The sequence below is a fragment of the Notamacropus eugenii genome, chromosome 1, assembly GCF_028372415.1.
Source record: "Notamacropus eugenii isolate mMacEug1 chromosome 1, mMacEug1.pri_v2, whole genome shotgun sequence".
NCBI classification, from domain to species: domain Eukaryota; kingdom Metazoa; phylum Chordata; class Mammalia; order Diprotodontia; family Macropodidae; genus Notamacropus; species Notamacropus eugenii.
Genome location: NC_092872.1, coordinates 267,441,684 through 267,454,427, shown reverse-complemented (window position 1 = coordinate 267,454,427; position 12,744 = coordinate 267,441,684). Strand labels below are relative to the sequence as shown.

Below are 12,744 nucleotides of genomic sequence, written 5' to 3'. Positions count from 1 at the left end.
TACCCCATTTTTCAAATCTCTATAAATAGATGAATTCCCATCTCTTCTTCAGCGCAGTCTGCTAAATGTTTTGGCCTCTGAGTTCAGTTATTCCATGCAGGCATTAATCAGGACAGGAGACACTGGTGGTTAGTCTGTACATTATTCTGGGGGGTGGGCAGGGGGTGGGGAGCCAGTACGGGATGTTGACTAATAAAGATGAAGAGCCTTTTCTTTTTTTTATGAAATGCTAATGACAGAGACATGTGTGATATGCTGTGAAATACATTTCTCTAATGTAAAGTTTCTGGTTTTTGTTGAGAAAGAGAGGCAGATCCCTGGAGAATTTTAGAATTTGTAAATATAAAAGTATCTGCCTTCGTGTTTAAAAAAAAAATAAAGGGAGTTGGCAGGTAGCCAGATTACTTACATTACTGTAATAGATTTGCTGACCTCTGACTTGTGCTGCAGAGAAATACATTGAATTTTTCATAATATCAGATGAGGCAGATCTAAAAACTCAGGTTACAGAGAGCTCCATTATTTCACTAGAGATTTAGTAAAGCAGGAATCTTTTCAAACCAGCAATTTCTATATGATTATAATTTATTGGCCCAGACCCCAATAAATCAGGGTTAGCCTGTCACTGATTTGTTCATCTAACTCGAGTTGATTTTAAGTTGTCTTTATTTTAAAAAAATAAAAGTCTTGCCTTTCACAGTGACTGAATTTAATAAGAATCTTTGTGATAGCAAAGGGCTCCCCTACTGTTTCTGCTTTGGGGTGGAAAATACTATTCTTGTATTATTCCTGGAAGAGGAAAGAGGGGAAAAAAACCTCATGCTGCTCTTACTCACCTATGGAAAGATGTTATTTTTCCATACATGATAGCTTACCTATTTGAGATCCATTAATGGCATCATAAATAAGCATTTGGCTAATCTGGAATTTGAAATCTGGATAATAATAAAGGATCTTTTATTTGTACTGCTTCCAGTCCCCGGACCTGATGAATATCAGGGAGGGGAAAAAATGCTTTCTGGTTTTTCTAATGAATACATTCCCCTCCCTCCCATTGCTTCCACCCACCTGAAACCCAACTGTAGCCTAAAAGCTTGCTAGCCCATCTAAGTGATTTTTCCAGATTAATGAATTTTAGAGGGTTGGGATGGGGGGAGAGGGACATTTTTGCTTTTATCTGCACTGTTTAGAAACTGATTAAATCTTTGTTGTACTACAAATATTTGAAAATAATCATCTGCTGGTTTCAGGCATGTTGCATTCTGCTAAAATATTTGTATAATCCAAACCACGTTCTTCCTGTGTTGGGCAATATTGACCTTCAGTTGGCTAACCTGTTTTAATGGTACCGCATGTTCGTTGAATGTTCAAATGCTCAAAAACCTGTAGTAGTTTTAGTGCCTGGGGACTGTAAAAACTTCTAATAATCACACGATAAGATCATATCCTGTGGGGTAATTGTGCTGTACCTTCAGAGGATAACTGAAAAAACATTCAGTGAAAACTGCACCAAACGGAAATCACCATATGAAGCTGTCTGTATTTGTTTGTGGTGGGAGATGTTGCCTTGCCCTCCAGAACTGCACTCTGTGCAGTCATGCTCACTTCACTTTCTCCACCCCTCACTTTTCCTTATATATATCTCTCTCCTTTTCTTTGTTTTTCTTCCTTCTCTCTTCCCTTTCTTAATTTCTATTTATTCTTTTTCTCCCTCCCTCCCTTTCTTCCTTTCTGCCTTTCTTTCTTTCTTTTATTACTATAATTACCCTCCTGCTATATTCAGGAGACTAACAGCCTAGCCCATGACCCTATCCCTTAAATACATGCACACACACACACACACACACACACACACACACACACACACACACACACAGAGCAGAACAACACATGGACACCCTCCGAGCCTTGAACAAGCAGTGCTTATGTTTGGATTCAGTTTTACCTTAGTCATGCCTCTTTTCAGATACAAGAAACATTTAATTCCAGATTTCCTGCTTCTGGCTCTCAGCCTTTGACCAGCAAAGTGAAATGTGTTTTCACTGTTCTTGGCCAGCCCAGCTGCTGAGTTGAGTGGAAAGAAAGAAGGGAGGAAAGGGACCAAAAAATGAAAATGTAGTCCTCCTACTTGAACTCACAAGATTATAATATAAGAGGAAATTGAAGCCCTGGCTACTAATTAGCACCTGTCTAATGAGCCATGGTGCACTTTTTGCCTGTGGTATCAGAACCAAGGCTAAGAAAGGGCTTTCAGCTGAGAATTTTAGACAAGGCTCCAGAGAAGGAATTTCAGTGGTGATTGAGGCCCACTGGCTGCCTGCTTCCCTTCCCCCCCTCAAAGGGTTCTCATAGAACTTCTTCTGTCCATGGGATCATCATCTCATTTGAAGATGAGGACAACTGGGGATGGAGTAATAGCTGCCACTGGAACATGTAAGTTTCAGATGCACCTCCAGTCTCCACGGCAACCAAACAAAAATTAGACAGTTCTATCTCTGTGATAACAACTATTGCAATAAAATGTGTTTTGATTAAAGTCAATTTTAAATATTTAATACATGGAGGGAAAGGATGTAAATATTGTCCTCATGTGAACCCCAACTTTTCACTGCTGTGAAGTGAGGGGGCCCTTGGCAGGACCCAGGTGAGATTATTAGATGTTTGGGGGAATGTTGGGGGACTTTACCAATGAAGTAAAATAAATTCAAGTATGAACAAGATTGTTTTTTTTCCTCTCTTATTCTGCTTAGTTATGCTTTTTATTATATAAACATTAGCTGTAATATTACAGTGGGAAGCAGGTATTTGGCAGCTATATATTATTTTAGTAAGTCTGCATAGAGGGAGTACTTTCCAGTTTTAGCAGCTGTAACATGTTTAAACTCAGTTTGTAATGGGATCTGAAGATGAATATTCCCCATGGGCTCTCCTTAGCTTTGTTGCTGGCCCACTGCCAAATTTAGGGCTCGAAAGTATTATTCACGCCTCCTTGCACATACCTTGTCAGAGCATGCTCAGTTAATGAATTTTGTTTCTAATATGGCATAAATTGGGATTTGATTTTACCATATTTTATGTATATTTTATTAAAAAATGAAATTTTATGATCACAGGCAGCTCCATTTCTGCACTCTTAAAACCAGAACTATCGGTATAGTCAAGAGGTAGAGATCCAAACTGCATGGTTAGAAACCAATTGTAGAATAACAAATGAACATCCCAGGCAAAGGGTTTTCTGCCTGGGAGTCTTAGATTAAAGATAATTAGGATTCCCAATCTTTGAACAGATTTATGCTGTTTATAAGTAGAGTGCATTTTCTTCATTGAGTCAACTTGTCTTATTTAAAACAAATTATGTTTGTTGTATTAAAGTTCATATTTTTAAGGCTGAGTCTTGTATTAATCCCACAGTGAGTCATTAATCACACCAAATGCATTATAAAAACTTTAATCACTGAAGTTGAAACTGAGATTGTAATGCAATCCATCCCTTTTAATTACATCAGCTATTTTTCCCGTTCAGATCAAGAGCTACGTCGCAAAGGGAAAACAGATTAAAATGAAAGCTGTTTGATGTTTCTCTTTTTTTAAAGCAATTTTATGGATTTTGTTAAAGAAAGTTACATAATTAAAATTCTTGAATTTTTTAGTCCTCTGATTTTTGTGGTCCTGTTGCCTTTCTTCTCTTTGCTGCCTTATGATTTCATTCTAACTGGAGTCTCACGAAACTCCCTCCCTACTGCTGGAGACCCCGAAAAAGTTTTTCTCCTTGGAAATGATTGATAAGGCGCCTACTGTTTGGTGGGACTGTCCTTGAACTCCTGCCAACATGGAAGGAGTCATTAACCCCCCACTCATGCCAAGCCTTCAGTTTCTGGAAATATTACTGCCCTCTTGCTAACCTGGGTGTGCCATATTTGTCAGCTGTGCTTTCATTACAGTGTGTCTTCCCTGACATCTTTGGGTAGAGTAGAAAGAGTGGAACAATGGCATTTAGAACCCAGGTTCAAATCCAGATGTTATGATTCTGCCACTTAATTGCCATATGCACTTGAGCAGGTCACTTAACCATCTGAACCTGAGTTTTCTCAGCTGGAAAATGGCAGTAATGATGACACACTTCCTATATCCCAGGGTTGTTGTGAGTCACAAATAGGTATAAAGCGCTTTGTAACCATCAAGTTGTATAAAACGAAGTCAAGAGGCATACGTTCCATAGAAGATTGTTTAAGATATTAAGTGTTGATTCTGATTATGACAGGTTAATGCCAGTTTAGAGAGAATTTCTAGAAATGTGTTTATGCCAATGGGGGAATGTCATTTTTAATGAAAAATCTCTAAATATGAAGTAAACAGACCTGGGTTCTAGTCCCAGCTCTTGCCATATAGCACCTTGGGAAAGCCTCCTCTAGACCTCAGTTTTCTTATTTGTAAAATGAAGATTAACTTGAAGGACCATCCCTTCTCTGACTCTTTTGTGATTTGGTAAAACATTGAATATAATAAAAAGAGAAGAAAGTGAGCCACCATGCAATGTTCTTGGCTGAAATTGTAAGAGCTGATCAATTATTTTTTCTTTAATCCTTTAGGTTAATACTGCCATATGAAAGATTTATTAAAGGAGAGGAAGACAAGCCCCTCCCTCCAGTCAAACCTCGAAAACAGGATAACAGTTCCCAGGAGAGTGAAAGCAAAACAAAATTATCTGGAACCAAACGCATCAAAAGTGAAAACCCAAAGAACAAAAAAGAAAAAGAAAATGCCTCGAAGTCCCAAGACACTCCTGAGGTTGGTTAGCCACCATATTCCTGTGTTGAAATGCTATAATGAGAAATGCCTGCTTTTGAGTCTTCTGGGTGGAATTTACACATTTGACCCAAAGGTCTTCTCTTATAGCTTGCTCAAGGGCTAAAAAGTTCTGCTGGATCTTCTTTTGGGGTTCTCTGTTGGGGATGAGCTTTCATCAGCACCCATCACAGTCCCTCCTTCAGGGGCCTGATGGCCAGCAGGTGTCTGGAGGCAGTGTGGTTTCTGCTGAGGGCTAGCAAAGAGCCTCCCAGAACTGCATTAGAATCTCAGCAGCACACCAGGCATTCAGCGAATTTGAAAAGAATTTTAAAAATCAATTGAGGTTTCAAACTAGATAAGTCAGGCCTTAATCATGGATGTATCATAGTCATTCAGTGCCTAAGTAACTTTGAGTTATCCCTGCCCAATGTAATTGATCTGACCATGATGCCCAAATGCGTTGTGTGGAAAACCTATTTGAGACCATTTTCAATACACATTATTTATTGGGTAGTTTTGAAATGGCTCCTCAGAAACCATTATTATCTTTTCTGTTAATAGGTAGTTTCTGACCATTTTAAAACTAGCACCAGCCACTAGCAGACCACAACTGCTCTGATGGAAACCCTCTCAGAAACTAGACATAGAGACTGGTTTTGAAATCTGTTATAACATGAATAAATTTTTTAAAACCTTGCTCCCTATTAAAACACCAACAACAATTTAGGAGCCACATTCAAAGCAACATGTTTTAGGATTCAACCCCAGGGGAAATTTTGGTGCTTTTATTAAACACCCCTAAAAATCAAGTCTATAATGAACCCAGAGGAGATGTTCTAATTAAACAGTAGCTTCTTAAAAAATAAAATTAAAAAAAAAACAACCCTCCCTAATTGAAAATTAAACATCTCAGCTGAATCTTGTAGAAATAGATGAAATATATTATATAGATAACAGAAAAAAATGTTTTTCATTTCATAAACATTTTAATTCCTAGCAATTTAAATACATACACACGCACATGCGTGCGCACACACACACACACACACACACACACACACACACACACACACACACTCTCCTATGAATTGGCCACATTACGTGACCAGAATCAAGGAGGCATCTAAGTTCATCTCTTGCACCTCTGATTGCAGGGGAACGTTGTCTGCTGTATGCACAACTGTTGCCTAGATCCAACAGATCCAGCTATGGATACTGGGGGCAAGGGTGACCTTTGAATGTCTCTTTTTTATGGTTGGGTGCTTGCCTATCTGCTGTAGGCCTCATCCTTGGCCAACCCGCTGACGTAGTACAACAAGCAAGTCCAAACCTACCTCATATAACCCTTGTCCAAAGGTGACAACATTCAGGAATGCTAACTCAGAAGTTACACTTAGGTTTCACCTTTGAGGCTTCCTGTCAGTGTGACCTTGGACACGTCATTTGGCCCCATTTAGAAAGATTTTGACTACTTCTGCTACTGAGCCAGATTATCATATAAAAATTGGGAGTGGCAGGTCTTCCTCTTAAATTGTTTGCTTCTCATTGACTTGAATTGCCAGGTTTATGCTATTTTAAGGATATGTATACCCACATTGGATGCCAGGAAAAAAACTGCCCTTGAGTTAATCCTCGATTCTCAAGGATTCGTGAGTTTCTCCAGAAATCATCATGTGATTCTGCAGCTCCCCAACAACTAAACCTTCATCTTGTAGCTTCAGCAAACTAAAGGGCAAAATATTAAATATGAATTGCCTTTTTTTCCCCTTTGACTCACTCGTTTTTTCTACCATTTTCATGAATGTATAAGCTCAAGAGAATAGTGTTTATGTGGAAGAAAGCCTGGCTGGTGTGGTCATCAGAGGATCTGGAATAATGTGTTACTGGCCTTGGTGCTCTCACTAGCTAAATAGAGTATTACCTTAGGCAAGTGACTGGGCCTCAGTTTTCTCCTCTGTAAAATGAGAGACCATAGGACTCAGGACTGGGAGGAGCCTTAGAGATGATCTAGTCTAACTCCTCCTTTCATTTTACAGAAAAGGAAGCTGAGACCCAAAACAGTTAAGTGATTTGCCCACGGTCATATTGGCAATAATTAGTGAATCAGTACAAAGTTGCTGCCAGCTATAAGTTTCTTAAGATCTGGGAGGACATATTGATATTTAGACTTTTAAAAAAAAAAAATCTCTTTGTGCAAGGATGAGATGGATGACCTAAAATTGTAACAAACTGTGCATCCCCAAGCACAGCGGGGTCTTGTGAAGAAACACCTCTTAAATTGATGTGAGTATGATATATTAAAGGCTTTCTCTGCCACCTCCACCACCAAGGCTCACCCAAAGACCTTCATGCAACATTTAGATAATCACTTTCTTGATGCTTGTCTTAGCAGCTGAGGAGAATAAAGTTGGAGGGTGAGACAGATATCATAAAAGACCAACACAAAGCATAGTTTTGTGACCATCCTCTGCCAAGGCATGTCAGGAGGACATGACAGCTTTTATGAAAGGCCTTGTCAGTCAGCTGGGGTCACAGATGGAAAGTTATAATGACCTTTGGAGGTCACAGTTCATCTGGCTCCATAATGGAATGAATGGAGTGGATTGTGCCCACAAGCTTTGTCAATGGGGCAGCACAAAGAGGGGCTGTCTCATTGATGATAACTTATTTCAGGGAAGAGAAAAGCTATATTTGTAATGGCACACATTGCCTGAATGTTGACAACTTCATTTTTAGCTTTAATAAAAATGTAGCTTGCCACAATGCTGCAAGGGAGACTGGGAGTTTCTTTTCTCCTTGGCAGGCAGGCTGCCATGGCATCTGCATAATTTTTAAATATTTTAGCATTATTTGTGTATCATGTGGCACCAAGGAAAAATTATTAACACCTAAGCAGTCACTAATTTTAAGTTCACCAAATTGCAGAAATTAGAGTGAATCTGGCCATCTCGAGCAAAAAGAGGTGAGAAGGCACTTTGTATGTTGTATGGTTCTTTTAATGGGGTTGCCTGTCTTCTGGAAGAGAGCAACTATTTTTTTTTTAATCTTTCTCAGTGGTGTCATAAAACTACAACATGCAATTTAAAACCCATTTGGATAATTGACTGATTTGACAAGAAGACAACCTCAGAATTAAACTATATGTTGGAATCAAGAGATGATATGATTGTATACCATCAGTATACACGGCTTTGCTATTTTGATAGGTGTCTCATAAGAAACCAGAGTCGATATGCGTATTTCCCTTAATGTTTCTGTAATTTAGATTTCTTTGTTTAGAGCCGTGATTGGGGAGTAATAAAACCTTTCAAAACTCTCAGAGGTGATTGACAAGCCTGTTTTTAAGGAAGGCTGCTGGATGTAATATTGTATTTCATAGTGGGATCTGTCAACATTCTTTGCTTTCTTCTGACTATCTATTGAAATATTTTATTAGGTCTCATCGGAGAAGGAGAAGGAGATGCCAGATCCGAGAAGTCTGACCACACCCCTTGCCGCAGTAGAATTGAAGAAACATATGGAAGGAATCCCAGCAGAGGTGCTTGCATCCGGAGCAGACCCAGATAAAGGAGACTTGAAGGACCAAGGCTCAAACAGGGAGAAAGCTGAAGAGGCCAAGGCCAAGGAGGAGGAGGCTCAATCTTCCTTCCTTCCTCCATTGCTTTCTGAAGAGGAGCCAGGTCAGATTCCATTGGTTGGCAAAGAGTTGCACCCATCGCCAGATGTCCTCATTGACATGAAGCAAGAGCCTCAAACCTGCAGTTTTACAGAGAGCCCTGAAAATGAGCTTCAGGAAACCCCATTCAGTGGTTTCCCCACCATGCAGCTGCCTTTGGCAAGCCAGAATGAGATAGAAGATGACAAGCTGCCTGTGATGGCTGATTACATCGCCAACTGCACTGTGAAAGTGGACCAGCTTGGACACGATGATATCCATGATGCGTTGAAACAAAACCCCAAGGTCCTTGTGGTCCAGTCATTTGACATGTTCAAAGAGAAAGAGTTGACAGTTCCCCACGATGACCCTGCATTTAACTATACCCCCTTGCTTTACTCCCGGGGTAATCCAGGCATCATGTCTCCGTTGGCAAAGAAAAAACTTCTGTCCCAAGTGAGCGGGGCCAGTTTATCCAGCAGCTATCCCTATGGCTCCCCTCCCCCTTTGATCAGCAAAAAGAAACTGACTAGTAGAGATGAACTGTGTTCAGGTTTGTCCCAGGCCCATCACGGTCCCAATGCAGACCACATGGTGGTCAGCCGGCCATCGGTAATACAGCATGTGCAGAGTTTCAAAAGCAAGACTTCTGAAGAGAGGAAAGTAATTAATGAAGTCTTTAAGCATGACAAATTAAGTAAGCCAGATCCCCACCGCTGCAGTTTCTCCAAACATCACCTTAATCCACTCACTGAGTCATATGGACTAAAATCAGATCTAGAGGAGAGCAAAGACAAACTGATGGAGAAAAGGGCACTCCAGCATTCCCATGTGCCCAGCTTTCTGGCAGATTTCTATTCATCTCCTCATTTACACAACCTTTACCGACATACAGAACACCACCTTAATAATGAACAGACATCTAAATATCCCCCCCGAGACATGTATAGAGAATCAGAAAATATTTCTACTTTCCTTTCACATAAACACCAAGAAAAACTCAATGTAAATTATCACACGTCTTTGCATCTGCAAGACAAAAAGTCGGCATTGGAAGCCTCTTCAGATGATCAGCCCACAGATTTGAGTCTTCCAAAGAGCACACATAAGCAGACTGGAAAGGCCCTGGGCCTGGCTCATTCATCAGTGGGACATCAGGAAGGCAAAACTATTTCACAGTTTCAGGTTATGAGCAGCCAGACAAATCGAGACTGTAACCCCAAAGCCTGCCGAGTGTCACCCATGACCATGTCGGCCCCCAAAAAATACATTGAATCACTTCCTAGGTCTGGAAAGCCTCACCATGTGAGACTGGAAAATTTAAGGAAGATGGAGGGAATGGTTCATCCAATGATACACCGCAAAACAAGCTCCCAGAATATTGGCGCAGCACGACCTTTAAAGAGGAGCCTGGAGGATTTGGATCTTGTGATTTCGGGGAAAAAAATCCGTGCTGTGTCTCCCCTGGATTCCTCCAAGGAGGCCTCGGCAAAGGACAAAGCCCCAGAGCAGGATGGCGAAAGCGCTAAGCCAGGTCATGGGGGGCATGCCAGCAGCACGTTGGAGAGCCACAAACTCCCCCTCTCCTCTCCTATCTTCACAGGGTTGTATCCAGGAACCCTGTGTTCGGGTCTCAATTCTCGTGTCCCAGCTGGATATTCTCACCCTTTGCAGTACTTGAAAAACCAAACTGTGCTCTCTCCACTAATGCAACCCCTGGCTTTTCATTCGCTTGTGATGCAGCGTGGGATCTTCACATCTCCAGCAAATTCTCAGCAGCTCTATAGACATTTAGCTACAGCCACACCTGTAGGAAGTTCCTACGGAGAGATTTTGCACAACAGCATCTACCCTCTAGCTGCTATAAACCCTCAGGCGGCCTTCCCATCTTCCCAACTGTCATCTGTCCACCCCAGTACAAAACTGTAAACTTCCCCTTCCAAAGCATCTGAATGCAAATGTCAATCTTGTAGCTTCACTCCTTACCCCATGATGACATCTTAAAGAAGGAGAAGTCAGTGTTCCTTCTAAACTAGGGCTCAGGATCCACCCTGGGAATTGAATGAAAAGGTCTCTTTGATTGGGGTAAGACTATGGATGCTTTGGCTAGGTCAGTCTTGACCCTCCCTGATATCGATGACCTCCCCAACCTCCAAATCATTTCACTTTGCACACGACTTTTGTGAAGGGATTTACAACGTCCAAAAATTGCTCAAAGAGACCCTCTTCTGCCCTCGGATGGTTGGGCCTGAGCTAAAGAGGTGGGGCAAAGGAAGACTGTGGTGAATCCACAGCATCAAGGGATACCCATCTTTGGGTCAGTTGCTTGACTTTTCAAGGTTTAATCAATGCAATGTATAGTGAATCTGCAATCGATCTTTCCTTTTGACACTATTAAGCCGGAAAAGTAAACACTGTTCAATTGACTGTATAGACTTGCTTCTTAAAAGGTACCTGTATTTGTTTGTTCACGTAATTTATATACAGGTAGTTCCATTTCCCCCTTCCTCCCCAATTTATTCTGTCCTATTTTTTTTAATTAAACAGTATCATTTTGTTGGCAGGTCTTTTGTTTCTGTTTCCTGTTTTGTTTTTTGTTTTTGTTTTTTGTTTTTTTTTAAGGGCTGTCCTAGTTGTTGATGTGTGTATATTTTTTTCCACATCTTATCATTTGGAGCAGCTTTGGGTGGTAAAGTTATTGTTTACAAATTGAAGCAACCAATTCAAGTGGAACAAATGGAGAGAAAGAGAGAGACCGACGGCGGATCACACAGCGGTGCAAACCAAGTTCATTTTGCAATCTGCAATTTAAGGATTTTGTTCCTCCTACATGGCAGAGCCAAAAGAACTTCTCCATTGTGTACCCAGCCGAAGGCTTTGCTTTGAAGCGTTGGGTTCTGTGAAAATGTTCAGCATTGTACTTACCTTATCTAGGCTGTGAAACTGTCCTACATACCAGAGGAATCATAAAATCACAAACTTCATTGGCAACAAGTTACAGAATAACAACCAAATCCAGAGGACATATTTGTGGGCTGTACAGATATTTTAGGAATTCCAGAAATTAAAGCAGGAGCCAAGATGATCTCTACTAATGTTGGGTCGAAACCCTTTAAGAGGCTGAAGGAAGGAGGGCTAGAGGGCGGGTGGGGGGAGGGGAGAGAAGGCCAGATGGGACTAACTTATCCGAGGAGAATGCCTAGACATCAGACACCTTCCCCCAGCCGAGCTGTCCTTAGTGTCATCGCTCACCTGGTCCAGGTGGCCTCTTACAGATACAAAGAAGAGCCCACTGCTGCCATGTCATCATGGCTATGGATTGCAATTGGAGTATTTAATTACACAGATAAAAAAGAAACTCATCTTTGGTTGCAAAGGCAGTGTTGTCGTGGTGGCTGTTTCTACCAATGGCCTCTCTGGCAACCGATTTTGCTTGATGTTTGCTTCTGTCGTCTGAAATAAATGCTCACGCTGGTCAAGCCATGGAAAGATGTGGATGATTTGTTTTGCCTCTGTGTTACATGGGCTACTGAGATGTAACTACAGGGTGTTTTGTTTTCAAAATGTTTTGTCAGTCCAAAAAAAAATGGTGGGTTTCCTTTCAGCCTTCCCTGAGAGTCCCCCCTCCAATATCCATAGATGGTCATTTTGTTGAAACTCTCTATCAGTCTCCTCCCCCATGGTTTCCCATAGACATTAGTTCTCTATTTACCTGAGGTTTGGGGTTTTTTGTCCTCTGAAATGTTTTGTTGTATGAAAATTGATGACAATTTTCAGCTTCTAAATAAGTAACTCGCCTGCAGAATTTTCCGAACCAGTAAGGCTCTAGAACAAAGCCATGCATGCAGTGCACCTATTTGTATTGAAATGTCACCACGACATAAAGCCAAATATCTAATGTAACATACTTAATATCCAAAGGTGAAAACAGAAGAATGTAGTCATCCAGTGTTCAAAGTTCCATTTGCTTCAATGAATTACTTACCTTCCTGTGGGGAAAACAAACAAACAAACAAACACGTGTGTGGGTGTGTGTGCATATATGTATATATGGCCATATATACATATATAGGAGAGAATATTAAATAAACTAATAGACTTTAGGTTATACATGTGTGAGTGCATGTTATCGTGCTGTTGCACAAGAGAGTGAGAGAGAGAGAGAGAGAGAGAGAGAGAGAACATCACAATCCCAGCTGGTTTCCTTCCAGCAGGGACATATAAGGAAGTTGCACTAGATATAAATTGTGACAGAACCAGAGAATATGAAAGAAAAACAACCCCATGGCTCATTTCACAGT

The 12,744-nt window shown here is 40.8% G+C and overlaps 1 protein-coding gene across 5 annotated transcripts in view; it reads left to right on the top strand.

Moving 5' to 3' along the window:
• ARID5B (AT-rich interaction domain 5B) overlaps nucleotides 1-11,934 on the top strand; it is a 203,639-nt gene extending 191,705 nt beyond the window's left edge. For all 5 annotated transcript variants that reach the window (XM_072628859.1, XM_072628861.1, XM_072628860.1 and 2 more), the window contains 2 exons: nucleotides 4,590-4,788; nucleotides 8,225-11,934. In XM_072628859.1, the coding sequence (XP_072484960.1) occupies nucleotides 4,590-4,788; nucleotides 8,225-10,372 (2,347 nt within the window). In that variant the 3' untranslated portion in view covers nucleotides 10,373-11,934. The remainder of the gene's footprint in view (nucleotides 1-4,589; nucleotides 4,789-8,224) is intronic.
• The last annotated feature ends 810 nt before the right edge of the window (nucleotides 11,935-12,744 follow it).